Source organism: Poecilia formosa, unplaced genomic scaffold (assembly GCF_000485575.1).
Source record: "Poecilia formosa unplaced genomic scaffold, Poecilia_formosa-5.1.2 Scaffold468, whole genome shotgun sequence".
Lineage (NCBI taxonomy): Eukaryota > Metazoa > Chordata > Actinopteri > Cyprinodontiformes > Poeciliidae > Poecilia > Poecilia formosa.
This window is the reverse complement of record NW_006800407.1, coordinates 55,002-80,846: the sequence shown is the minus strand read 5'-3', so window position 1 is coordinate 80,846 and position 25,845 is coordinate 55,002. Positions and strand designations below refer to the sequence as shown.

The window sequence follows — 25,845 nt, the reverse complement described above, 5'->3', positions numbered from 1 at the left end:
TAGACTCCACACAAGAAGTGAAGCAGCAAACTGTACAGGTACAACATTTATTACTCATAATAGACATTTTATATACATTAACTGCTGTATTCTGCTCTGTGGTACAGTTCTGAAAAACGGTTGTTCAGTTTATAAAAAAAAAATAATCTAAACTGCATTTTTCTTGTTTTCATGGGAAGACTACAAAAAATATTTTATTGGATTAACCATGCTTCAGACACACAGAGTTAAAAAGTTGATCTTAGTCTTATTTAAAACAAAAGCATTTATTTGGACTTGTGATCAACCAGAAGCCACTCAGGTTAGGAACTCTTCAAACAAACAAAAAGTCAAACTAAAACTGTGCATCAGAACAAAGCACAACAATGAAGTAAGTCACATCCTAAAAGATGGCTACTCAAAGACCACTTTTTCTAGGAGCTCCAATGGACTGCTTTCTGCTAAAAACACACTCCAGATGTGTGTGTCTGTGTGTGTGTGAGGTCAGTAACATCTGCAGAAACACACAGGAGCCAAACACTGACAGAGGTGATGTGAGGAAGAGGAGTCGGTCGGCCCTGAAGAACCACAGCTGGGTTCAGGCTGAGCGGGTCACTAAACGTCTCGTCACTGGAAAACGACTTCAGTCGGATCAGCAACACCGGAAATAAAGACTCAATGGTTCAGACCAGGGGCGTCCAAACCTTCTCTCAAAAGTAATCACAGGCCAAGAAATAAAAAAAGAAATACTAAAGTCCAACAAATAAAGTGGTCAGATTTTTTTTTTCTTTCAGGAAAAAGATGTTATTCACCATAGATCCAAAACTTAAAGGATTTTACACGTTTGCTATATTAAGACATCAGCTTCCCAATTCTTTGGGCTTTGGACAGATTTATTGAACAATTTATTGTTTGTAATCAGAACAGGATTTGTGTCTCAAAATGATTGTCAATAGTTTCAAAAATATGATTTGGGTTCAGCAGGAAGTAAAAGTCTCTGGATAAACGAGGTTCTGCTTATTATACTGGCCTGGTTGTAAAAATGAATGTTGCACTTTACATTTTCCATTATAGGAAAATTATGTTGGTAATAATTTTACCCTGATTAAAAATAAAAATTCTCAATCCACACAAAAATCAGCCCTCGGGCCATTTGTGGCCCTCGGGCCACTCTTTGGACACCCCTGGTTTAGACATTGAGTTTACAGTTTGGATCCATATCAGACATTTTTGATGTAAAAAGTCAGAAGAAACGTCATTCTACCATTTATATAATCAGATCAGGTATTTTAGGTCAGACTGATATTTTTCCAGCTCCAGAGGGAGAATCTGGATTTGGTGGCCAGTTTCTAAAGCTTTGACTCGACACTCATTTTATCTGATTTCTCTTTCTGAACTATGAGAACAGCAGATTATTTCTGGCTCTGCTGCTGTAATCGGCCGTTAATTCTTCCCAGCAGGACCAGAGGTGTCATAACACCGGTGTGAGAGCAGCTGCTGTCTAACAGCATGACATGGTGCTGACCTGTGTCTGTTCCTTACATACCTGATTTCAATAACGTTTAGGTTCTTATTAAACCATCCATCCAGTGTGTTTCATCTGAACCGTTCTCCTTTCCTCCGTGTGACTTCAGCTCTTTAATCTGTGGCAGTGAAGTTAGAGTCACCGAGCGACAGTTAATCTGTGAGCGCTGGGACGGCCGATAGGACAGCTCCTCCGCTCCAGTAACAATATTTCTATAAAAAGGATTATAAAAACTAGACCTTTTTTTTTTCTTTCACACAAACAAAAATACTCAGCTTTAGACGCAGGGCTGCGCTCGGCGGTCCAAGCAGCTCCACCCTCGTCAGATTTACACACCATCAGACATTTCACCAACCGTGATCGTTCGGCAGGTTTTCAAACACATAAACTCACTCATGTTTTTTTTGTTTGTTTTTTTTTTCATTTCTTAATTTAAATTTCTTCAAAACTGTACAGCTGCTAAAACATTTTCCTGGCAACATCAGCACATTTAAATATTTTTCTTTTTTTAAAAAAAAGGAGAGAAACCATGAGATCAAACATCAGATGTTCACTTCAGTCCAGACTTTGTCTCTGTAGGTTTAAAGGAAAAATCCCCCGTTTGTCTGTCAGGTTCAGTGATTCTCAGGCTGAGCTTCAGAAAGTTACATGAAAAATAATTACCCAAACTTTTAGATATGAACATTAAACAAACTGGCTTTATTTGTTGTGATTAGTTCAGATCATGTAGCACTTCTGCTTCTTTAGTGTCCTGATAGATGATAGCACCCCCTGCTGGCTCCTCTACACACTACTGATGCACTTTAATGCTTACCACTGTGAAGGCAAGTGTTCAGTCACAGATTGCTGACAAAAGACAAAAAAAGGATTTTTAGCATTTTTTTTCTCAAAGATAACTTCTTTAAACTGAACCTCCACACCACTAGGGGCAGCAGCAACTCAACCTGTCAGTTCCAGCCTGAGCTTTCCTAGTGTCCTCATACAAACAGGAAATAGCACATGAACTTTAAGTGTTTCATAAAGATGTCAATAACAGATGAAGCAGAAAACAACCATCTGCTTTTTGAAGTGGGGTTATGTTGAGAGTAGTCAATATCTTCCCTGCAGTGGAGAACGTTCAGTATCTCTCTTGTTCTGCAGTTTATGTTGCTTCATAAACTGCAGAATAAACGGTGTAGAAATCCTGATATAGAGTCAGGACGTGTCTTTGCGTTTCCTTGTGAAGCCGCCAACTTGTTCTTTGTTTTTTTAAAAACAGCCCCACTAGGGGCTGAAGGTAAATGATTTTGGTCAAAAATGTGTCAGCTGATTAGCTTAATCAGAAACTGTTCAGTGTTGCATGATATTCTTATTACTGAGTCACTGCTGCAGCATTTCAGTGCTAGCTGACTGAATTCTGCAGCAGTGTGTCTTAAAATTGTGAAGCTTTCACACAGTTTGATTGGGAATAACATTTCACTTTGATTAAAACCAGAATTATATTTCTGGCTAACCACTGGTTAGATCATGTAAGCACAGTTATGTAAAGACCCAACCAGTCAGATGGACTGGTAGAATGGTTACTGATTAGGAACTCTCCACTAGGGATGCACAATATATTGGTATCAATATCAGCTGATGTTAGCCACTTTTTATCATATCGGTATCTGTCCGATAAAACTGGGCTGATTAATAACTGATGTTTCCTGCTGTCTAGTTGCTGTTTGTGTTTCAGGAGAACGCTGTCGGCCTCTTTCAGTCATGTGACAGTGAAGCAGTGCAGGACTGTGGGGAGTTTAGTTAGAGCAGTGTCACAGAGACCTTGTAGTTGCTTTTACGTGGGATTGAAACACGTAGGAAATATATATAAAAATATTGGTAAATATATTATTGGTCCCTACTCTCCACAGAAGCCCATTTCAAAACTTCAGATCCGTCTCCCTTCATGATCCCTGCTGTCAGAGTCTTTGGTTCTTCAGGCTGAATGAAAAATCAGCAGAAGGTTCTGTTAGAGGACAGAACTGTTTAAGACGAAACACTGAGTTTCTACATACCAAGTTGTGAAGAACTGGTAAAACCAGAAGTAACAGTTGAAATCTTGCTGCATCACTAAACCAGATCTGTCCCTGGTGTTGGTCTGATCAGACACGTTTCCTCATCATTTCTCTATTCTCTAAGAAGACAGCTTGATGAGCCTTGACTTTATCTGAAGATGGACTCTTCAGTAAACGTAGCTGACCTTAAACCCAGCAGACGTTCACTAAGCCTCACTGTAAAACCTCCTGAGGCTGAATGAGTCTGAAAGGCAGTGAGAACTTTATCCTTCACTCAGAATAATATGAAAGCAATAATAAAGTTAATCATTTCAGACTTGATTCTTCCAAGTGAAACTTTGTCACTACGGAAAACTGAAAGGACCAAAAGGGTCGTTTTGACTGCAGATGTCTTGCTGCAGCCACTTACACTTGTAACAGTAAAATGTAAAGAATTCATCCTTTGAACTTGAGAACCATTGAGACGATGAAAACACAGATCACTGTTAGACATTTAAACTAATTTACCGACTGCCTTACTGTGAGTGGATGTTTTAAAACTAAATATCCCATAATGCAATGTTTGACCATGGCACAAATAAGGAAGTAACAGTGATGGAGACTGAGCCAAAGAGTTCATGGGATGGACGGAATCTGTGAGCAGAAAGGAGCAGCTCCACCCATCAGCTGCATTTGGGGGGATTTTTCCTTTAACGTTCCTACGTCTACATGTGGAGATTGCACTAGAGTTGAATATGACGAGGAGGCCGGGCTGGCTGTGGTTAGCCTGCTGGACGCCACCGTAGAGAGGGAGCTGATCAGCCAGATTAGACGTGCTCCATTCAGTGGGCAAAGGCGGCGGTGGCACGGGGCGGCTGCGTGTGTGTGGGCGTCTCAGTCTGCTGCCGCCTTCAGATGGATGTGAACAGACCTGAATCCTGGCTCCGTCTGACTAGGAGCCCGCGGCGCGGCGCTGCTCCTCTCCTCTATACGTAGACCCTGGCCAGGGCGTCGGCTCCGGCCGAGGCGATGTAGGCTTTGGATGGGTGAAAGGTCACGTCGTAGATGGCCTCTTCGCTCTTCTTACGGTGAGCCGTGATCTCCTGCACGCACGTTTTACTGTCCAGGTTCCAGAGCCGCAGGGAGCAGTCGTGACCTGAGGCGGAGGAGAGGAGACATGTTGTCGACCGAACCACCGCTTCACTCCGCATGGTTCCAGCAACGGACCGATCCACTGACTTCACTACCGGTACCACTAGGTTTAGTATTGGTCGATACCAAGCCGAAACAGAAAAACTGCTGAATCAACTTAAAATGTTTCTTTTTTAAACAGACATTAATTTATACACGTTCACTTGTTAACTCTGCAGCAGTTCAGCACATTTAACACACCAGCAGCTTCACAACCCTGCTGGGCCCAACCATTTTAAAAAGACTCTGTTAGAAACAGTTTCACACCTGGAATCGCTCTGAGCTTTATGAGACGTTAGGAGACTTACTGCCAGAGATCAAGTAGATCCCGTTAGGATCCACGGCCAGGCTGGTCACTGCGTCCAGATGGGCCACCATGGCGTGGATCATTTTACCTGCACAGAGGACAAACTGCTTCAGATTGGGCTGAAAATTAATCTATGTAACGTCACAGTAATTCACCTCACAAGTTTTAGTAAAACCCATTTATTCTAGAGACACATCCATCACAATGTGAAGTGTTTTTTAGCCTCCCTGCTACCAGCAGCCAGCCTGAAAGCTGGAGCAGATCACATCTCTTCAACATTTCATTTAAAAAAAAAAAAAAAACCTACAAAAAACAGAGTGTCCTCTTTATGAGAGAATTATTAAACAGTGTCTTCTGTTAGAAGCCTCTTTAGATAAAATGCAACACAGACTGCTGCAGGTCATCCTTCCTGCACACAAAAAGGATCTATCGTATACATTACATCTTCTGTATAGTTGGGATTAATCATTTCATTTTAAATTTGAAGTCCTGTTGAGTTCATTAAATCTGTTATATTCCTTATATTAGGAGTAGGAATGTATATCAGTGTTAAATTATATAACATATAACATTAGTGACTGATATCAGTGGTAATGATATTAGTCATTCTTTAACATTCTCTATCAGTCAAATAAAACTGGGTTGATGTTTATTTCCATCTTGCTGCCGTTTCTTTCTAATGGAGGAACAGAAAGAGGCTGGTCATGTGACAGTGAGTCATGATGCGTTTACAGACTGTGTGGAATTTTCAGGGTTTTTTTAAACAAATGGTGACATTCTGTTCCTCTCTCCTGCAGCTGTATGTGTCCCACTTTATAAATTGACAAAAGATGAGAGCAATAATATTGTTAAAAGTCATAATAATAGAACAATAAGTATATTAAGACAAAATAATAAAAGTGATAAAAAATAAAAATAAGTCAATAAAATCCCCTCTGTTTGTGTTGCTCCAGGTGGAACCCGGCGGTCAGCAGACTGACCTGACTTGTTATCGAAGAACTTGATGTGGCGATCCTCATGAGCCGTGATGGTGACGGGCAGCGTGGGGTGACTCACCACTTTATTGATGTGATTCAAACCCGGGACGGCTGAGCGGGGCAGGAGAGGAAAGGTCAGCAGTGACAGGTTGTTATGGAGATGAACGTCAGTGACCAGAGTGAACCTTACTGCTGTCTCCTTGACCCTTCAGCACCAGTGCAGTCTGGGACGTTTCCAGGTCGTATATCGCCACGTCTCCATTGTTAAAGGACGCCACCATGTGGGCGGGGTCACAACCGTTAAAGTCTACGGCGGTGGGGATTCCATGCTCTGCAGAGAGGGAAGCAAGGCAGGAAGTTCTGCTCAGTTACTTCCTGCTCCGTTCTGATGAACTCATAATTAATCTGGTATAATCTAAAGATGTGCCGATCCAATATCAATATCTGTATCGGTCCTGATCTAGAAAAAAATCTAGATTGGGTATTGTGGCAATGTTTCCGAACCATAAAGGCAGATCTATTCATTCTAATTCTATGCTTTGTGCTCTGAGTCATGATTTATTAAATATTTTACATTATATTTATAATTCATAATTGCTCTTTCTGGTTTGTTTCAGTTTATTTTTACATGTCTGGCCAAATAGTCAACCTATTGTTTTTATCAGTTTCAGTTTCTTTGTTATTTAATTTCCATTGGCTGTTCTACTCCTAACTGCACTGACTGAACAAATGAAAGTTGTTTTTCCATGTTTGACTAGCTGGTGAAGCTGTCAGTGTATTTAGCTATTCTGGTGCAGAGTCAGCAGATTAATTTGTATTTCAGGATACATGTCTGTGTTTAAAAAAGAAACATTTTAAGTCAGTTCAGCTGTTTTTGTGTATCAGATCGGTATCGGCCGATACTAAACCTCTGATATCGGTATCAGAAGTGAAAAGAAGTGAATCGGTGCGTTCCTAGTGTAATCTGGTGTAATCTGCCTCTCACCATTGTTTGTGTTGAAAGTGCTGATGCAGGGGTCTTTCTCCACGGGATTCCACAGCTTGACGGTTCCATCAGCAGAGCAGGACAGGAGGCGGTTCTTGATGCCGCTGTAAGCCAATCCCCACACGCCGTCAGCGTGACCCAGCAGCGACCCCGCCAGGACGCTGCAATCTGCCAGCAGCACAACAGGAAACTATAGGAGGGATTTTTTGCTTTGCTACAACTTAACTTCTGATTTCACTTTAAGGCACCATCTGAACCGTTTCTTCACTGACTTCGCTAAATAAAGAATAGTGTATCCAACTTTCTGGTCATTAGAACTAATGAATCAATGTGTCTGTAGAAAACAATGTAGAAAAGCTGCAGATTTAAGCTGGGAGGCTTTTAGACACAGTTGATCTCAGGTTTTCTGATGACATCACACAGAGCTGCAGATTGGTCCTGATGGACCTTCATCAAGCTTTCATGTTCCATTCAGGCTGAAACGATTCAATGGATCAATTGTGATGAATTGATTATTGAATTTAATAATCAGTTTCAGCTTTACCTGATTCAAATGCTGTAAAAACAAATATCCTATAAAAGATAACCTTTTGCTGACCAATTAGTAATCAATTGATCCAAAATATAATCAACAGATCAGCTCTACACTGTATTGATCAATCCAGCCTGAGCTTCTCACATGTTCATATTAGAAGGATTTTTTAGCTGCTGATTCATCCTTTGATACAAATGATCAAGAGTTCACTAAAGGAATGCTGTTATTACATTTTAGCCAGTAAAATAAGTCTTATTTAAAACAGGAGTTTAATTATTTATCACCACATTTTAATGTATTTCTAATATTGTACAAAAGACTTAAGTGGTTAAATAAAAATATCTCCAGAATGTAGCAACTTTTTTATTCGATTTTATCAGAATAATTGATTACTTGATTCCTGAAGTAATCGTTAGCTGTTGTGTTTAGTTCATCTAAAGACTCAGAAAGCAGCTTGAAGAAGATCAGAACAATAAGAACTGTTTTCTAAGATGGCAGACTGTCAAACTTTTCACTCAACATTGTGCAGAAATCCAAAGTTTCTGATCTAAATGTGAAAGAGCAGAGAACAGGGAGCTGATCGGCAGTGATCCAGTGGATCACGTCAGTACCGTATGTGTCATAGGGGTCGACGTTAGAGCTGGGGATGTTCCACCACTGGATGGTGGAGTCGATGCCTCCACTGAAACACTGCTCACCGCTGGAGGTCATCGCCAAGGACAGAACCGGGCCGCTGGAAGGAAAAGACGGAAATAAATTAAAATATTCTTCAGGAAATAAACTCTCAATTAATAACGGTAAGTTATGGTGATCTTTCAACAACCAGGCTGGATTCTTCTGCTTTGAAGGTTGAATCTCTTCAGCAGATCTCTGCTGTTACTCTGATGAAGTTCAAAACTTTAACCCATTGAAACCTTTTTCTCTCATATTTTAAAAACTTTCTAATACAATTTTATTAAAAAAAATAATCACAAACTGAGCATAAAATAGTTGGTTAAAATCAAACAATAAGATGGAAAACAATTCATATAAATGCAAGAAACACAATAGAACCTGCAGTGAAAATGAGGAACAAAGCTTTTATTAAAATCCCAGGTTTCTGTAATACACAAGAATATTTTTTTCACCTTTAAGTGGACATAAGTCCCATTTAATTAAACTTAAGAAACAGCAGGAATATTTCCAAACAATGCCAGCGATCTACATGTGACCATCTGTTTCCAGAACTCTGAAAGAAAATCTCAGTGTCTGGATGAAACCATCCCAAACCTCAGAGAGCGAGTTATGATCTGACAAAACAAATGTTTCCAAGACAAAATATTTAACATAAATGGACACCATCACTGAAACAACACAGTTTCCCCAGTAAAAAACTGAGATGGCAGCATCATGCTCTGGGAATTGATCAAGTTCCTGAAATAAGCAGAATTATTATTTGTTCATTTTAGGGCCAATATTGAGGGAGGAATAAAAAAAGTTCTCTGTGAACTTATTGCAGATATTTCTACTGAGATCTGGCTGGATGCATGCTGACGACCAGACCTGGAATAAAGTCACAAACATGATGTTCTAAACTTCAGCTTTCTTTCTCCATCCTAACCCACACCTTGAAAACCAACTCCATACTCTTCTCCAGATTGTGGCTCAAATCTGTTTTATTCAGCTGGAGCTTTTGAGTGAAGTGGAAGAATTTAGAAAGCCTGGCTTGTCAACACTTCAAAACCACTGCTTTTTGAGGGGACATTTTCTTGGTCCCCATGAGGGGGAATGCTGTTTTCGGGTTGGATATGTGATGGTAAGGGTTAGGTAGTAGAAAACAAAAGGAAGTCAAAGTAACGTCCCCACAAGCCTCAAAAACACGCGTGTGTGTCTGTATAGGAGTGAGGATACTTACATGTGACCCCTGAATGTGTAGATGGGCTCCACATCAAAAGAGGCACTTCTGAAACAGAGAGAAGATCCAGGTCAGTGTTCGGCTCATCATGGCTGCTGCTCTCCTTTTCTTAAATGAGCTTTTAAAGCTGTGATGCTTTTATTTAAAAAATGTGGTTTTTACATATTTGCTAAAACTGAAACTGACTAGAGATGCAGTTTGTTCACAAAGTGCTGGCTGCATCTGATATAAATGGAACGTTAAAAGAAAAACGTCAAAATGATCAAAACATCATCGCTGTGTGAAATGAGTTTGTGTGAGTTTAGATTAAATGACTGAAATGAATGAGCTTTATGATTCTCCTGTACCGAGTTGTGTTAAAGAAAGCCTGCATCTGATGTAACTATGAACGACGGTAGAGAAAAGGTGTGCTGAGTCAGCATACTTTTTAGCTGGGACGGTCTTGGTGAGGTTCCACAGCTTCAGGGTGTGGTCTTCAGACACGGTGACCAGGCAGGGCTCCACGGGGTGGAACGCCAGCGCCCGGACGCCATCGAAGTGGCTCCGCAACGTGTACTTAGGGTTCCACGTCTTCCTGAACGCAGACTCTTTACTGGACGAGAGCTGGTGGGGACACACAGGGACGAAGAGGGACAGAGAGGGACACACAGGGACGAAGAGGGACAGAGAGGGACACACAGGGACNGGGACACACAGGGACGAAGAGGGACAGAGAGGGACACACAGGGACGAAGAGGGACAGAGAGGGACACACAGGGACAAAGAGGGACAGAGAGGGACACACAGGGACAAAGAGGGACAGAGAGGGACACACAGGGACACACAAGGACGCAGAGGGACAGTGGGATTTTGTCCATTACATTTTTCTCTCCCAGTACAACTTGAACTGGTTTTCTTACATCGTAGCCAAAGTCCGTCTCGTCGTTAGTGACGGTGAGGTCTGCCAGGTCCCCCAAACCCAACACGCTTTCCAGCACGTCGTCCGGCCCCCCCAGCAGGAAGGACTTCCCCCCACCGGAGGGGAACGGTAGCGGTTCCGCTGTAAAGAGAAAAACGATTCAACAAGAGTTGAAACTAAAGCCGCGTCCTTCCAGGATCACAGGGAGCGTCTGAAACTTTCAGCACCTTCAGACGGACACGGACCGAATAAAACATCTGCTGCAGACAAAGGGAACCCATTACAGAACTACATATTCATTATTAGGTTTAATGTGCAAAACAATGTTCAGCAGCAAACTGTATGTACCAATGTTGGGAAATGTACTAATGCGACTCTGGACATGCTTTCAAGGCTCATACATAAAGTACGGAAGAGGATTAGTCCACTGAAAAAGAAAGAATTCTGTCTAATCTCAGAAGATTAAAGTCAGAATTCTGAGACTAAAGTAAGAATTCTTATTTTTCTAGTGACCCTAATCTTCTTCTATAATAAATTGACATAAATCATCATAAGCATGCGAGTACATATTTGTTTTCTATCAGATTCATTTGAACAAGGCAGTTAGGAAAGAGACAGAGAGGTTTTCATGCCTCTCTAGAGTTTGATATAGTTTTTCACATCAAAATCACAAACTTTAATGTTCACATTGTTGTTTATGTGGCAGCAAGTAGAGTATAGTTATGAAGTGGAAGGAAAATGATCAACTTTCTTTTCTTTTTTTATCTGAAAAATATAATGTTTGCATATTGAGTATCAGCCAAACTATAAAAATAGTGAGTCATATTGTAGAAAAGCTGTCTGAAGGCTCTGGATGCTCCTCTGAGCTCCAGTCAAACAGATGAAACCCAGCAGAGCTGTGGAGCTTTTCTGATCAGCAGGAAGTCCTTCAGAGTCGAGTCTGACAACTCGGAGCCTCACGGTGGAAACTAAGCTGTTTCTGACAGATGAAATTAGACAATGTAAGCTTTAAGGCATCAGTTGTGCAGAACGTCTACAGAGAAGCAGATCAACAGAGTGACTGTGACATGAAAGAATATCTAGTTTACAGGAATGAAGCTCATTGTTGAGGGGAAGACAGGTCTGACTTTACTGAGCAGAAACAAACAGCCCATCAGCTCTAGACAGCAGATCTAAGAGAAACTACAGGACCAGCCTTCAAGTCACTGAAGCCAATAACACATGAAGGTCTGAAGAACAGTCTTTCTTGATTCTTTACAAGGTTACTTGATTTGAGCATCTAAACTGTTAATCAGCTGACCGTTTCCTACAGGTCTCACCCCACTCCGTCCCGTCTCCAGAGCTGCGAGCTTCTCCAGCTCCCTCTCCATCCTCTGCTGTCACCAAGAAGTCAAACTCCTTCAGGGCTTCCTCTGTGTCTGCGTCGTCCTCTGATGCCAGGCCCTCGTTTCCTATCTGCACCATGCCAGGCAGAGAGAGAAAGGAAGGAGGCAGAATCAGGAAAATACAACGGCCCGGGGAGATAGGAAAAAAAGAACTGTACATTTCTGCTAAAAATCTCTGAAATTGAGATTAACCTCAGAAATTTTCTAGAAAAAAAAACCTTGGAGGCTGACATGCAAAACGTGCCACGAGTTCAAAAACACAAAATCAGTGGAAAAATGCTGCTGATAAAAATGTTGCAATCTCATAAAATAGAAGCAAAGAGCTTTACACAACAAATAAAAATGCTGCAAACACAGAAAAAGGAAATAAAAGATAAAAAAATCAGACAAATATGAAAGCTGCTCCACAAAACAGAAACGCTCCAGACCACTAGGGGGAGTCTTACGATGGAGTGTTAGGGGCCATTGAAGATGGAGAAAAACGTGGTAGAATAAACATATGCCTTAAAACTCAGAAATTAATTAGTTTTTTGGTTTAAGATGACTCTTCCTTCTTTTTCTCAATGCCCTAATATGCCACCATAGAGTCTGGAGTTGGTAAAATTATCCCCATAGACATCCTAGAATATTGCATAAAGACTGCTTGTTTCAAAAAGACATGAAGTTGTTCTTGACTTCCCATGAAATCATGGTCCCTTATTTACCTTAAACATGTGTATGTCTATGGTCTGGTCCCAAAAGATTATTTGTTTGACTCCCTCTAGTGGTGTGGAGCTTTGCAGTGGAGCGAATTTGCAGCATTTCATACTAGAAATTGTTTTTACTATGTGCAGCGTTTTCCTCCTTGTTCCTATTTCCTGTGGTTGCAGCATTTTATGGTGGCAGCATTTTTCATTTGCATTTGTTTTGATGATTGTAGATTTTTGCTTTTTTTTCTGTGATTGCAGCGTTTTTCTTTGCATTTGTTTTTTTCCGTCAGTGTGTTTAGCCGTTGGTGCGTTGCAGCTGGTATCGCTGTCAGCCATCTTAGGAACCACATCCAGCAGAAATGATATGTCATAAAAACCCAACAGGAGGAAGTTCAGCTGCCTTACGTTAGGCTTGTGTTTTTTAGGTCTGTGTTGTTTGTCGGAGCTGATGTCATCCATCAGGTCTCCTTCCTCGTCCTCCTCCTCATCACTGTCCTCTGCGTTTTCCAGGAAGTTGAACGTCTCCAGATTGTCATTTGGAATCCTGCACAGAGCAAACACTTTAACCCCTCATGCTCTGAGAACCAGGTAACAGTGAGGTGAGGATGGATGGCTGGTGCAGGAGGGCCTGGTTGAAGTGTGTGTGTGTGTGTGTGTGTGTGTGTGTGTGTACCTCTTGGGTTCTTTGCAGCGCTCCGTTCCATTGATCAGGTGCTGCAGGTTCTTATTCTCCATCGATCCGTTCTGCTCAGAACCCGACAGGCCGAGCAGAGAGCGAACCCTCTGAGTGCGAACATCCAAGATGGTGTCTGTGTATCCCACTTCCTGAAGGTACCTGAACGCAACACATGACATCACAGTGGATTCTGAGCTGAACTAGGGCCGAAACTAATGACTAATTTAGTAATCAATGGTTCTGGTGATTAATCGGATAAAAAACTGGCACATTCTACGAATTTTTAATGTAGGAACTGAAGCACTTCCTACACAATATCGGAAATACAAAATGCAAATTTAATTTTAGTTCATTGACTCATTGTGGTGGGGATGTTGTCATATAGTTTCTCCATAAATCCTCTCGTGGTCTTTGGTTGAAGGACGGGTCTTACTGTCTGAGGAGCTGCCGGCCTTGTTTCCACATTAGCTGACTGTTGGCAGGGACAGCAGAGACCTCCGACTCTTTGGTGTCTTCAAGGAGAGAAGAGAGACAAGATGAGCCTTTCTGTCAGGTTCACAGCTGGAGCTGAGCTTCCTGCAACACCTACCTGACTCAAAGATTGGCATCTTCATGTCTCCTTGGTTTAACTCTGTTCCATATTTTAACTTGTGGTATTTTGCTCTGAGAAGGAGAAACAAAGAATAACCTTAATTAATCTGTCATGTTACCGTCACACACAATGATTACAGATAATATTTCCACATAGATGTAGATATACTCCCATATTTTCATCAAACACATTTTGACATCATATAACTTGAGGAAATATAACATAATAATAATGTCAGGTTATCATTTCATTTGTGAGTAAAAAGCTGCTCGAAGCAGCCTGGCCCTGTGAGGAAGAGCCAACATCACCGATCCATCAGGATCTAAATGGTTTCTCCAGAACCAGAGTGACAACACCAGGAAGGCTGAGTGATCTGAAGCAGTCTCTCTCTCTGCAGAGCAAAGTGACAGAGACTGATCTTCAGACCTTTGTGGATGAAGATAAGATCGATGGATAACTTTGGTTTCTCATGCCAGTATCAATCAGGCTCCCAAAATGAAGGAAATCAGGGCCGACTGATCGATAAGCACAGAGGATGACATTAATGTAATAATTCTACACTGATCCAGAAATGAATACAGTTGCTGTCTGTCAGAGTCAGTCAGTGAAGGCAGAATCAAAAACATACTAACTCTTAGCAGCGATATGAGTAATAGTAAGACTGGAAAAGTAAGCAGAGCATTAAGACCCGTTTCTTACCTTTCCTGCTTTAAAGCGTATTCTAACATTTTGATTCTCCTAACCAGGTCGTTCTTCAGGTTCTCCTGGCCCTTCCTCTCCCCCTGCAGGAACGCTATCCTGGCCTGGAGAGAAACACACACACAACACAAACACAGTTCAAAACACTTTGTCCACACACATCCACAAACACAGACAGACACACACCCTACAGCTAAGCTAAAACTAGTCACAGCCCAGGCAGATGTGGCTTTCTAAATATTTTCATCTGACCAAGAAATGGAGTTTCCCAATAGAAAATGAGAGAGAGAGATGCCTATGGAGGGCCAAAAGGTACAAAACTAAATAAATAAATGCATATTAAATCACTAATTAAACAAATCATGAAATAAATAAATGTTTAATTAAATATTTAAATTATTTATTTACTAGACAAGTTGTAAGATAAGTCATTAAAGTATTCAAATGCCACTTTATAATAGCCAAGGCAGATAAATCAATGTAATTATTTAATGGTTATTGTTCCTTAAAGAGTTAATTCAGAATTGAGAGGGCGGGGCTAATAATGATCTATTGAACTCCACTAGTTTAGCCTGACTCTTGGAAAAGTTAAACCAAGGATCATATTAACACTCCAGCTCTAGAAATATGACATTTAGTCGTTTCAAACCTGCATTACATTATTCCAAAGAAATAGCAAAATATTTGCAAACATGAAACATTTATTTGGTTTGTGACAGTTCTACAAAATAGATTTAAAAGAATCAAGCTAAACTAGATGAGTTCAACAGATCAGTGTTAGCTCCGCCTTCAGCTCTGACAGATGAGCCTGGCAGATAAAAATATAGCATGGTGCAGAAATGTATTGCAGGAACAGGAAGCATAAAATAATATCCATTTAATTAATTATATGCATCAGCTTTTATAATTTTGCATTTTAATGATTCAATGACATCTAATAAAATGTCTATCAAATAAATTACTTAAACATTTTATTTATTTCAGGGTACATTCAATTAATGACTAACAATTTATTTAATTAATTTTGTCCCTTTTAGCTCTCCATAGCTGCAGGAGCCTTCAGCTAGTTCATGGAGCTGCTGGAAGCTTGGAAAGCAGGATGCTAACGTAACCATTTGTTGGCACCACATAATGGTAGAATGGAGAGGCAAAGTGACCAACCGGTAGTTGTTGAGGGATGTGATGTCATCACCCTATTCCTTAAACATAAACAGCTCAAACAGCTGATGTCACACAGTGTGAGAGAGAGCAGCTGTCTTTAGCGTCGTACCTTTAGTCGCCTGTGTATGTTATGAAGAGAATGTTAACATTTAATCCAGATTTCTAGAAAGTTTCAAACCTTTTCCACATCCAGCATGTTTTATAATGAAACAGAACAATGTGTTCAGCTTCCTGTCATTTGCCCCAGTTTCAAACCTTGTTTAACAGAGCAGCTGAGACCATAGAGCAGCGGTCATGTCAATGATCATCTTAGGCCTTAAAATGAGCCATCATTTGATCCAGGAGTGTTAAACCAGGAAGAGCTAAAACATGCAGGACACCGGCCCTCAAGGACCCACTGCCACAGAGGGATCCACTGTATGTCAGCACTGACATCGGTATCGGTTGATATTTCATTTTGACAGTGATGCAGTAAAGCATTGTTGGAAGTCTAACTGAAGCAGAGGTGAAACCATTGGTGTAGTTGTTATTTTTAAGGGTAAGAAAATATATATAATCTTAGTAAATATTGGTTATCGACAATAACGGTAATAATATCAGATAACATCTGCTCAAATTTTCATGCAACAGAGACAGTTGTTTCATACATATAACAATAATTATCAAAAACAAAAAGTAAACTTTTAACAGAATATTTTGCTCCTTTTTACTTGTCTACCTATCCTGAGTATGTTACTGGAATTAACATCATTTTAAAGAAAAATCTGACATTTTATATTAAAAAGAAATCATCAATGAATCAATGTGGCCAAAGTGAAGTAAAGTACCAGATGTACGTCCTCCACGGATCTTTCAGCACAAGTTGGGACTTGATTTGAAGGAAATCTGGAATCGATGCGTTTACCCTGTTTGCTTTTCAACAGAACTGAACACACAAAATTCATCCATTCTAATGAACTTTAGAGTTTCTCTTGTTGATTCAAGGGAGAGAGAAATATTTCCACAGGAATATTGACAAAAAACAGCTTGAGGCTCCAGCTTGTTGTCTCAATAAGAGCATGAATCCTGAAACCAGATCCCTACACAGAATTCTGGGAGAACATGGCAGCCGTTTGCTTTTGAAGAAGAAAAAGCTGATATAGAACTGATACTGAAATGAATAATTCACAAAGTTGTCATTTTGCTCTTGCCCTGCAAAGGTGAGCTAGTATTAACACAGAAACGGATGAAGGCAAATAAATCTGTGTGTGTGTGTGTGTGTGTGTGTGTGTAGGTGTGTGCAGTGGTGGGGACCACAGTGTGATGACAGCACAATGTAATAATGACTTGGAGCCTCATATTTCTGCTCACACTATGCAGGCATGCCAGCTGCTCCAGTGCAGCACTCAGTAGAAGTTAGTTCAACATTTTCCACCTCTGAATAAACACGGTACCTCAGTTTCCATTCTGGTCCATTTTTCAGCCCTGGGTCCAGCTCAGCTTCAGGGGAATGACGCTGCGCAGCTCTATGACACTCACCAAGATTAAAGCCTGACCAGTGCCCTGTGTTTAGACGGGTGAAGCACCGTCACAGCACAGGTAGGATCCAAACAGCGGGGTGACAACCATGACAAAGTAGTCTGTACATGTAGTGAGCCATCTGTTCCAGATTTACCAGGCTGATAAATCAGAGCAGGCTATGTAAGGACGTGAGTCATCAGGGTCATTCCTCTGAACAACACCATCATGAAAACACTCAAATACACACTTCAGTCCTTTCACAAGTTTTCAAGACTGAGGCAACGTCTGCTGGGCTCGATGTGAAACCACAGAGGTGGACGGGACGAGCGGAGGATTACTGACCAGTGTCTGGTCTCTGAGTGAAAATGCCACACAGCTGTGGTGGCCCATAGGGGCAGAGTAGGGGGCAAATAGGTTAAGCCACAGGTTAGGTTCACACTAACCTGTGGGATGTTGTAGGTTTATCAAGATAATCAAAATTGCAATACAATTAATAAAAAAAAATTATTCAAAGTTACTCATTTCCTCAAAGTTGATATAGACAAGGTTCCTTGTACAGCACATTTCAGCTCTAAGGTAATTGTAGCTGGTTTAAATGATAGAGAAACACTACATTTTGTCAAATGTCATCAAAATTCATCTTCATAAAATGTTGGAATAAAGATTAAAATAAATTGATTTTCCAGTTATATTAGTCAAAAGGTAGTTCTAAAGAAATCAATTTTGGTCTACATTTAAAAGAAACTCAGTGTTTCAGCTGTTTTGCAGTTTTCTGGAAGCTTGTTCCAGATTTGTGGTGCATAGAAGATGAATGCTGCTCCTCCATGTTTGGTTCTGGTTCTGGACACAGAGCAGAACCAGAACCAGAACCAGAAGACCTAAGAGGTTCTGGAAGGTTGATACAACAGCAGCAGATATTTAATATATTGTGCTGCTAAACTGTTCAGTGATTTATAAACTCACATCAGTATTTTAAAGTCTATTCTCACAGTTCTCTAACTTCCTTGTTTTAGTCAGAATACCAGCAGCAGCGTTCTGGATCAGTGGCAGCTGGAGGATTGATTTGTTAGGTTCATGTGTGAAGACACTGTTGCAGTAATCGATGCGACTAAAGATAAACACATGGATGAGTTTCTCTAGATCTTGCTGGTAGAAGGCCAACTTTGTAACTGTCTTTATGTGACTCTGAAAGTTCATCTTGTCTACTGATTTGCAAAAAATGGATGCAACATTTATACATTCAATATTTTCTCAAAATAAGGGAAAAATTCCCTCCTACTTAATGAGTTTGTCTTAGTTAAAGAAGTTAAACTATCATCATATTGATGCTTTCAAAAACTGCTGCTGCAGTATGAAATATGGTATTGAGTATTTTTCAACTTACTGCATTTGAAATTTATGTATGTATGTCTCACCAAATGCTGGTTTTGTGAATAATGATTGTCTGTGGGCCATTTATGGACATGCATCATGTCCACAGTTTGAGGATGGCATACAATCATATTCAATAAATTGGAATATACATTCTGATAAGGCTGATTTGTCTGCTTAAATGTGCCTTCAGAAAATGACCTTTAAGGTTTCAAACATACTTAACACTCAGGAACTTTTACTCTACAGACGACTTGGGTATGTATGCCTTTTCATTAAATGATCCTCACCTCAAAACGCTAAATACAGCGAGCCTTCTAAAAGACAGAGTGTCCATATCATGTTACTGCTGCTGAAAATAGACCAAAGATAAATTTATACACCTAGAAAATAACAATCCACCCTCCAAAATATCTAAGACACTGTATGTCTTTCTTGAAATAAGGCAACGTGTGAGACCCATTTTAGTTTTCAGATCTTAGGGTCTTACAATCATTTACAGATCCCTTTTCTACAAACCCAGACTACTTTGTTTGCTGAGCAGGTAAAGTAAAACAAGCACAAAATCAAATTAGAATTTTTCAGTCCCCCACCCAACCCCCCCCGCCTTAATGAAGGCAGACATGAAGGTATTTCTATGCGAGAGCATTTATACATAAAACATGGCAAATGTCTGACCAATCACACAACACTTCACACAGAACTCTTTTTGAAATAGTTCGACCGGGTCTGGTGTCAAGAAGTACGAACTTCCACCACAAGTCCGACTCCTGTCATCTACAAAAATACTCAGATAAGTCTGCAGTTGTTGGGTGAATCAGAGATGGACAAGAGAGCTGGTGGACCACTTTGTACTATGGTTTGGATACAATCATCTTATCTTGAATGTGAACAAAAAACAACATGATTGTAGATTCCCAAAAGTCAAACATTAATTCCATCATGGGAAAAGAAGTGAAGGTGGTTGAACTGTTAAAATACCTCAGACTGTCCAGTTTGAGGCAAATACCTCAGACTGGACAGGTATTTGCCAACTCAACAGTGAAGTGTCTATAAGAAGGGGCAGAGCAAACTGGACTTCTTGTGGAAACTAAGATCCTTCAAGGTTTGCAGCAAGATGCTGCAGATCTTCTAGAAGTATGTTGTTGAGTGTCATCTCTTCAGACATCATCTGCTGGGGCAGCACAGGGTTTCCTCTAGAAAAATCTGCTAAGCTCAGTGGTAGGGGTACTAGGGCAGTCCATCAACAGCCCACCATGTTTTGTCTCAAAAATGTTAACAGTTACAAAAAAAATCAGAGGTACATGATCAGGCATCATAATTTGGAAATAATAGCCTGTGACGCCAATGGACAGGTACAGCCACGGCACAATTGGAGCGCACCCAGTCAACTATAAACCTAGCTTAAACCGTCTTTACAGTCACTGTTATTGGTGTATCAATAACCATATTTAAAAACAAACAAGTGACACTTAGCCTGATGTGGGGCAAGTAAAGCCTGATGGCCCGCCAGGCTTATAATAAACAGTCTCAGCAGCCTCAGAGCTGGGAACATAAAAACACTCAATAGCCTGATAAAGAAGGCTGGTTCTGGTCTGGTTCAGATTTAGTTCTGATTCTGGACTGTGGAACCTCTGGAGATGATGATGCGAAGAAGGATTCTTCTTCTGAGATTATGGACAATCCTGAGCATCGTCTTCATGAGGCTGACAGCAGAGTGCCTGTTAGAGGCTTCTTCAGTCCTGCTTGAATTAACATTACAGCAACATTTCATTTCCCATTTGAGATTAAGGAGTATCTTTAATTTGTGTTAAAATAGAAATGGAGTATTACAATGTTTTCAGATAAGTGTTTCTATAATTAGTTATTCCCATAATTCATATAAATACTTAACTGCTATGAAAGAAACCGGTTTTAATGTGGTGTAAAACTGGATTGTTAAAGGGCATGAAATGATTCTTCATTTTTGACTGAAAGTTGAATATTTGACCCCTTCTGAAAGGTAACTTTTAACTCTGTTAAATGAGTGAATCAATTAATTTATTGTCACTATAAGCAATGGCCTATGTACTGAAGTGTGACATGGTGGTGTGTGGTTTTGTCCTAGAGGTTATAATTAAATCATTTGTGAACATTGTAAAGTTGAGATTACTTATAAAGTAAAACCCTAGAGATGACAGAGAGATACCTTCTTTTCCCATGACTGAATGCATAAGTTAGTTTGTAAGTTGTGTGTATTGCGGTTATTTTGAGCTGGTCTACTTTTAGCTTTCAGCTGGGATCAGGCTGTCAGCACAGGGCCCAGTAGGCCAAGCTGTTTAATTACAGCCTCCTTTCACACAGACCCTGCCCCTTCTCCCAAAACATGGAGTCACTAATGGCTCTTATCCACTAGCAGCTTCTCAGCACGGCTCTGGGCGCTTGTGAGGGTTTTCCACTAGTGACAGTTGGTGGTACAGTGGATCCTATTCACAGTTGAATATTTTCAGATTTTTCTGTAGAACGCAACTACAATTTATTCACTGATTTTTTTGCAACTAAAACATTCATAAGAAAACGCAGCTTGAGAAGCTGAAATACTCTTGGCACAATGCTGTTTGACACGTTGACTGGAGTCTGCAAGCAACCTGCTCACTGCAGGAGCACCAAGCGTTCTGCAGTCACATCCATGGACTTCCAGAATCGTGGAATCGGCTGAGACCACGTTTATGAGGAAAGAGCACAAGACCAGAGACGCCACAGATTCATCTGTGGAATAAAGTAAACAAAGTTTTGATGTCACTGAGTAACGTCAGATAGACGTGTGTCTGCAACAAAACATTTATGTTTGGATATGAAAAACTTTATTTTAGTGATTCCCAATTTAAACAATCCCTAGAAATGACAGAAAATGCCATAAATCCTGATGAAAGTTTCCACTTTGAAAGATTTCCCAAATTCATCAACTTGGCTTCCAAATGAAGGTTCCTGGAAAAGTTCTGCCACTTCGCAAGCTGACCCGATGCACACATGTCCTGTTGAATGCTGTTCTTTGCTTTTCTCCAGTGGCCATCTTCATTAATGATGTAAATGGAAGCGATGTGAGCTCATGCTATGAAGCATTAGATGCTGCTTTAAAAGTACTCTCAATTTGCCAGAAGTCTCCCAGCCATTAAATCCAGCTGTTCCAATCATATCTATGGCCACATTTGCTTGCAGCAGTCTGCTCAGCACACAAACCGGGAGCTGCTGTGAAAGGAAGCCACATGTGCAGCAAGTCCAGCCATTACATGTCCTCACGTCTAAATTATCCACAGTCAGCTGTTAGTGGTATTAAAACACAGAAGGAGTGAGTGGGAACAACAACTCAGCCATTAGGTGGTGGGCCATGGATGAGGCACACAATCCTCTGGAACTAACGTCCAAAATCTCCACAACAGCTGAAACACTGAGTTCCTTTAAATCATGGCTAAAAGCCCATCTGCTTAGAGCTGCCTTTGATTAGCAGTAAACAGAACATTAATCAACATATTTGACAAAATCCAATGTTTATTACTCGTTTCATAATTAGTGACTGTATTGTGTTTTAGGATGTAAAGAACTTTGCGCTGCGTCGTCGCTGAAATGTTCTGTACAAATAAACTGGAAACTTTCTGTACAGGCAGACGCTGGACGTCTACACTTGATGTGGCCTTCAGATTAGCTCCAGAAGAGTGCATGGAGAGATTCATGACCCAACAGCTCAATCCAAGGATTATATCACTAAGTGCAATGCAGAACATCTGATGCAGCGGTCCACCCCATATCACCATGTCAGTGACAAATCACGCTTCTCTGTCTGCCAATCCAAGGAGCTGGTCTGGGTTTGGTAGGAGAACAGGACTTGCCTGACTATAAGTAAAGTTTGGCTCAGCCATCAGGTCGGGGGTATGTAACTTGTATAAAAATGTTTTTTATTTAGATATTTGAAACTGTAACTATGTCGTGACAGTATGGTATGAGACATTCTGTGGGGGAAAAAAATTATAAAAAGAATTGCACCCCTCCACCTTCTTTCAGTGCTAAGTAGAAACAACTAATCAGAGATAGGGGGGCCATAGCGCTGTCAAACACTCAATGCGTGGTGCTGCTCATCCCCCTGTCCCCACTAGTCTGTAATCAGTTGGAATCAACTGTTCCAACTAATGATTGCACCAAGTAGTCAACCGATGGATTCTTTGCTCAAAGTGACTTTTTACTCGTCACGTTGACTAGTCACCATCATGTGACAAAACTGATTTTTCCAAGAAGATGAAAGATGAGAAACTAAGTCGGAATTTGTCAGATAATTTGAACTGTGCAAAAATATGAAGTCATTTATCAAAGGTGTTCTGCAAACTCTGGCAAAAACTACCGGAGCAATATGTGGCATCATGTCAGACTCTTTTTCAGCCACCCAGCTGATCAGCGTCCCCCTGCAGGCTCATCTTTTCGGTCCACAGTGACAGAAGGTCACTGCTTTGCTGCTGCCAAAGGAGTTCTTTTTATTCTGCATATTAGGCTTCTGTCTAATCGCTTCAGCTGTAATCAGTGTTTGCTGTGAATATAGCTAATAAAGCCTCTAAGTTGTGTGATGCCTTTTTTCTTGGTGCTATCACAGCGATTGGTTCACGTCCACTTGACTTTTATCATGTTGATGTTGACTTTAAAAAAATATAAACCCCTGATGTAACCCCTAGTTCCAACACGGCAGTGCAGCAAAGCACAATGCAAGATCTATGAAGAAACAGAGGAGTACATCTGATGTAGAGAAGCCTGGTTGTTCTACAGAGAGACCTGAACTCAACCCAACTGAACAGCACTGAGAATAAAGGAGATTATGACCCAGGCCTTCTCGCCCTACATCAGTGTCTGATCTCAAAAAAGGGATATGAATGAATAGAAAAACATTTTTTAATAAAAAAAACACTCATGGAACACCTTCCATGAAGAGTGTGAAAGGAATTTTCCCTTCAGAAGGACTGATAGTGTCAGTGGCAGGACAGATGCTCTCTACTGTCAGGTAATTTAATCACAAAACTATCAAAGTGTGGAAGTGTGTGATTTTCAACTGCTTCTATTCACCACCACTTTATTTCACACCACAAAGTGCAGCCTTGCTGTGATAGGAATGATCACAGAGACCTAACACTGGGAAAAAAACTAAGCGCTGACATCAAAGTGACAAAGGAGATCCCTGAAATGTGAGACACAAAAAACAGACTTCTAATATTAATGTTAACATTATGAAATGCTGCAAGGTGTAACCATAAACTACATGGTTTCAGAGTTAGGCTGCGACTGTCACCACTCAGCTAGGATGAAACACAAATAAGATGGAGTATAATTTGACTGAAATCTTTCTAACAGGCTGCTGAATGATAACTGACACTTTGTTCTGTGGAGACATAACATTTTGACCTACTCTGATTTACATTGAAAAAGACCTAAACTTTTATTACAATAATTTGGGGGATTGTTAATGTGATAAAAGTGAGTAATAATTTTGTTGGCTATAAATGTATTCCTGCAGACGGCCTCATAAAAAACAAACACAGCTCCAACAAGAAAACCATTTTCAAATCAGCTACTTCACTACAACAGCAACATGAAGCAGTGTAGCTGCGATAACTGCATCCAATCCTGTTCTGAGTCATAAATGTTGCAGTTATTGATGATCTCATATAGTCAACAGAAGAAATAAAATATTCAAACAATAAAGGGAATGAATGATTCCCATCACAAGACTGTGTTTAGAGGTTTAAGACATCCTCCATCAGTTCATTGTTGTCACAGAATGAATCTCTCTCTTATGACCATTTTCCTCTGTAGCAGTAAGATGACAGCCTCTCCTTACCGTTTAGTCCTGGTAGCAGGTCCTTGATCTGATTACTCCAATAATCCCTGAAGCTATGAACTGAAAACTTCCTGACACCCGAAGCTGGCCTGGTTTAAGCTGGAGGTCTCCTATCAGCCCTAGAGATGTTTCAACATGACCACCACCGCCAGCTGTTCTGACTGACCAGACCAGATGAGCTGGGACCGGCATCGGGCCTCGTTCACCAGATCCAACCTTCAGCTTGTCTCAGCTCAATTAAAGAACAGACAGGCAGCTTCACCGGGACAATAACACTTCACTGAGGCAATGCTACAGTTAGCTAGACTGATCCATGGTGGGTGTTGCTAATGCTTAGCTCCAGTCAAGCTGCTGGTGTTTTTTCTAGTTTGCCACCCCTCCAGCCGGCTTCACCCCTCCATGACGGGCTGAGCGCTTCTTAAACGTCTCCTCCTATGACCACCTCACCACAGGGAGAAAGAGGGGACCACTCGGAACTGAGCGGATAGCCTGAGTTTAGCCTGAAAGGAGCTACGACGCTAACCTGGAGTTCGGCCCTCTCCACTTCCCAGTGTGCCCTCTCGATCTCGAACCGGGCCCACTCGTGTTGGATGTAGTGCAGGATCCCGGGAATAGTGTATTGCTGATGTGGCCGGGGCAAGTCTTCGTTCTGCTGCGGGACCATGACTGCTCCGATAGGGGGACCGCCGCTGCTGCTGCTGCCCTGCTGGTGCTGCTGCGGTGAAGGTGGCTGTCGCGGGGCGGCCGCTCCTCCTCCTGCACCTCCTCCAGGGTGTTCGTCCATGTTTTAATGTTTTTGTTTGGAAGTAGGGTTTGTAAATTTGCTCGGGTTGCACGAAGAGTCCGCCGGGGACCTCCCGTGTGACTGCTGCGGTGTCACCGCGGCGGTGCGTGAGGCTGGCTGCCCCTCAGCGTTTCGGGGAGTCCGGCTTAATGGAAATGCTGTGTTTACGTGTAGCTCTAACCGGCCGCCATCTCTGTTCTCTGGAAGAACCCAGCGCGCTGCATGATGGTACATCCACCGGGATTCTCGTCTTCGTCTTTGACATTTTTCCTGGCTTTGGGCAGCCAGCGAATAGGTTCTACACTGCCCCTAGCTGGTATGGAATGTACACCTGAACATGCCTCAATAAGAAACATCTTAATTTCTGTGAACATATTATTTTTGTTTTTACTCGAATGAATGCTAAAACTGGCAATTGATCTAATTTAATATTTACAAATATAAATTTCACCACCTTCATCTTTTTCCCAATTTTGATTATAGAAATATTTAGCACAGAAGTATTTATCCACTATTTCACACAATAGTGGATAAATACATACACGAATCCAAAAATGTTGTAAATACATATGAACGCTGTAATAAAAATATTTATTTCATGTAAAGTCCGCTTTTCTGTATCAAATTTATATATTGTATGGATCCCAATAGGAAATTAAATGCTGTTACTCATATTTTACAAATTTCTTCAGAGATTTTGTAGAGGCAGGAAGGATCTTCCATAGCTGTCTGTACTACAGTGAAGCTGAGGAAGCCTTTGACTGAAGATGCCATTGTCGTCTGATAAAGAGGATCCTCAAGGTATTTCTTAATATTCTTTGCTTAATGAAG

The 25,845-nt window shown here is 41.0% G+C and overlaps 1 protein-coding gene across 1 annotated transcript; it reads right to left on the bottom strand.

Annotated features, from left to right (window-relative positions):
- Positions 1-1,025: 1,025 nt before the first annotated feature.
- On the bottom strand, positions 1,026-25,362 carry strn3 (striatin, calmodulin binding protein 3). The gene is made up of 16 exons (XM_007578130.2): positions 24,754-25,362; positions 14,345-14,448; positions 13,643-13,716; positions 13,487-13,565; positions 13,051-13,212; positions 12,783-12,921; positions 11,623-11,758; positions 10,305-10,444; positions 9,830-10,008; positions 9,406-9,453; positions 8,123-8,244; positions 6,977-7,144; positions 6,182-6,322; positions 5,995-6,102; positions 5,016-5,102; positions 1,026-4,672 (listed from the first exon to the last, which is right to left on the bottom strand). Exons 1-16 carry the CDS (start codon positions 25,012-25,014, stop codon positions 4,503-4,505), a joined length of 2,118 nt encoding a protein of 705 aa, XP_007578192.1. The 5' UTR covers positions 25,015-25,362; the 3' UTR covers positions 1,026-4,502.
- Positions 25,363-25,845: the final 483 nt, after the last annotated feature.

Bases quoted from the DNA above. Each gene is read 5' to 3' on its own strand.
- strn3 (XM_007578130.2), bottom strand. From the start codon at position 25,014: ATGGACGAACACCCTGGAGGAGGTGCAGGAGGAGGAGCGGCCGCCCCG. The intron at 13,566-13,642 runs GTAGGTGTTGCA...CTCTCCTTGAAG, and splicing joins GATGCCAATCTTTGAGTCAG to ACACCAAAGAGTCGGAGGTC. The intron at 6,323-6,976 runs GTGAGAGGCAGA...CCCTCTCTGCAG, and splicing joins CACTTTCAACACAAACAATG to AGCATGGAATCCCCACCGCC.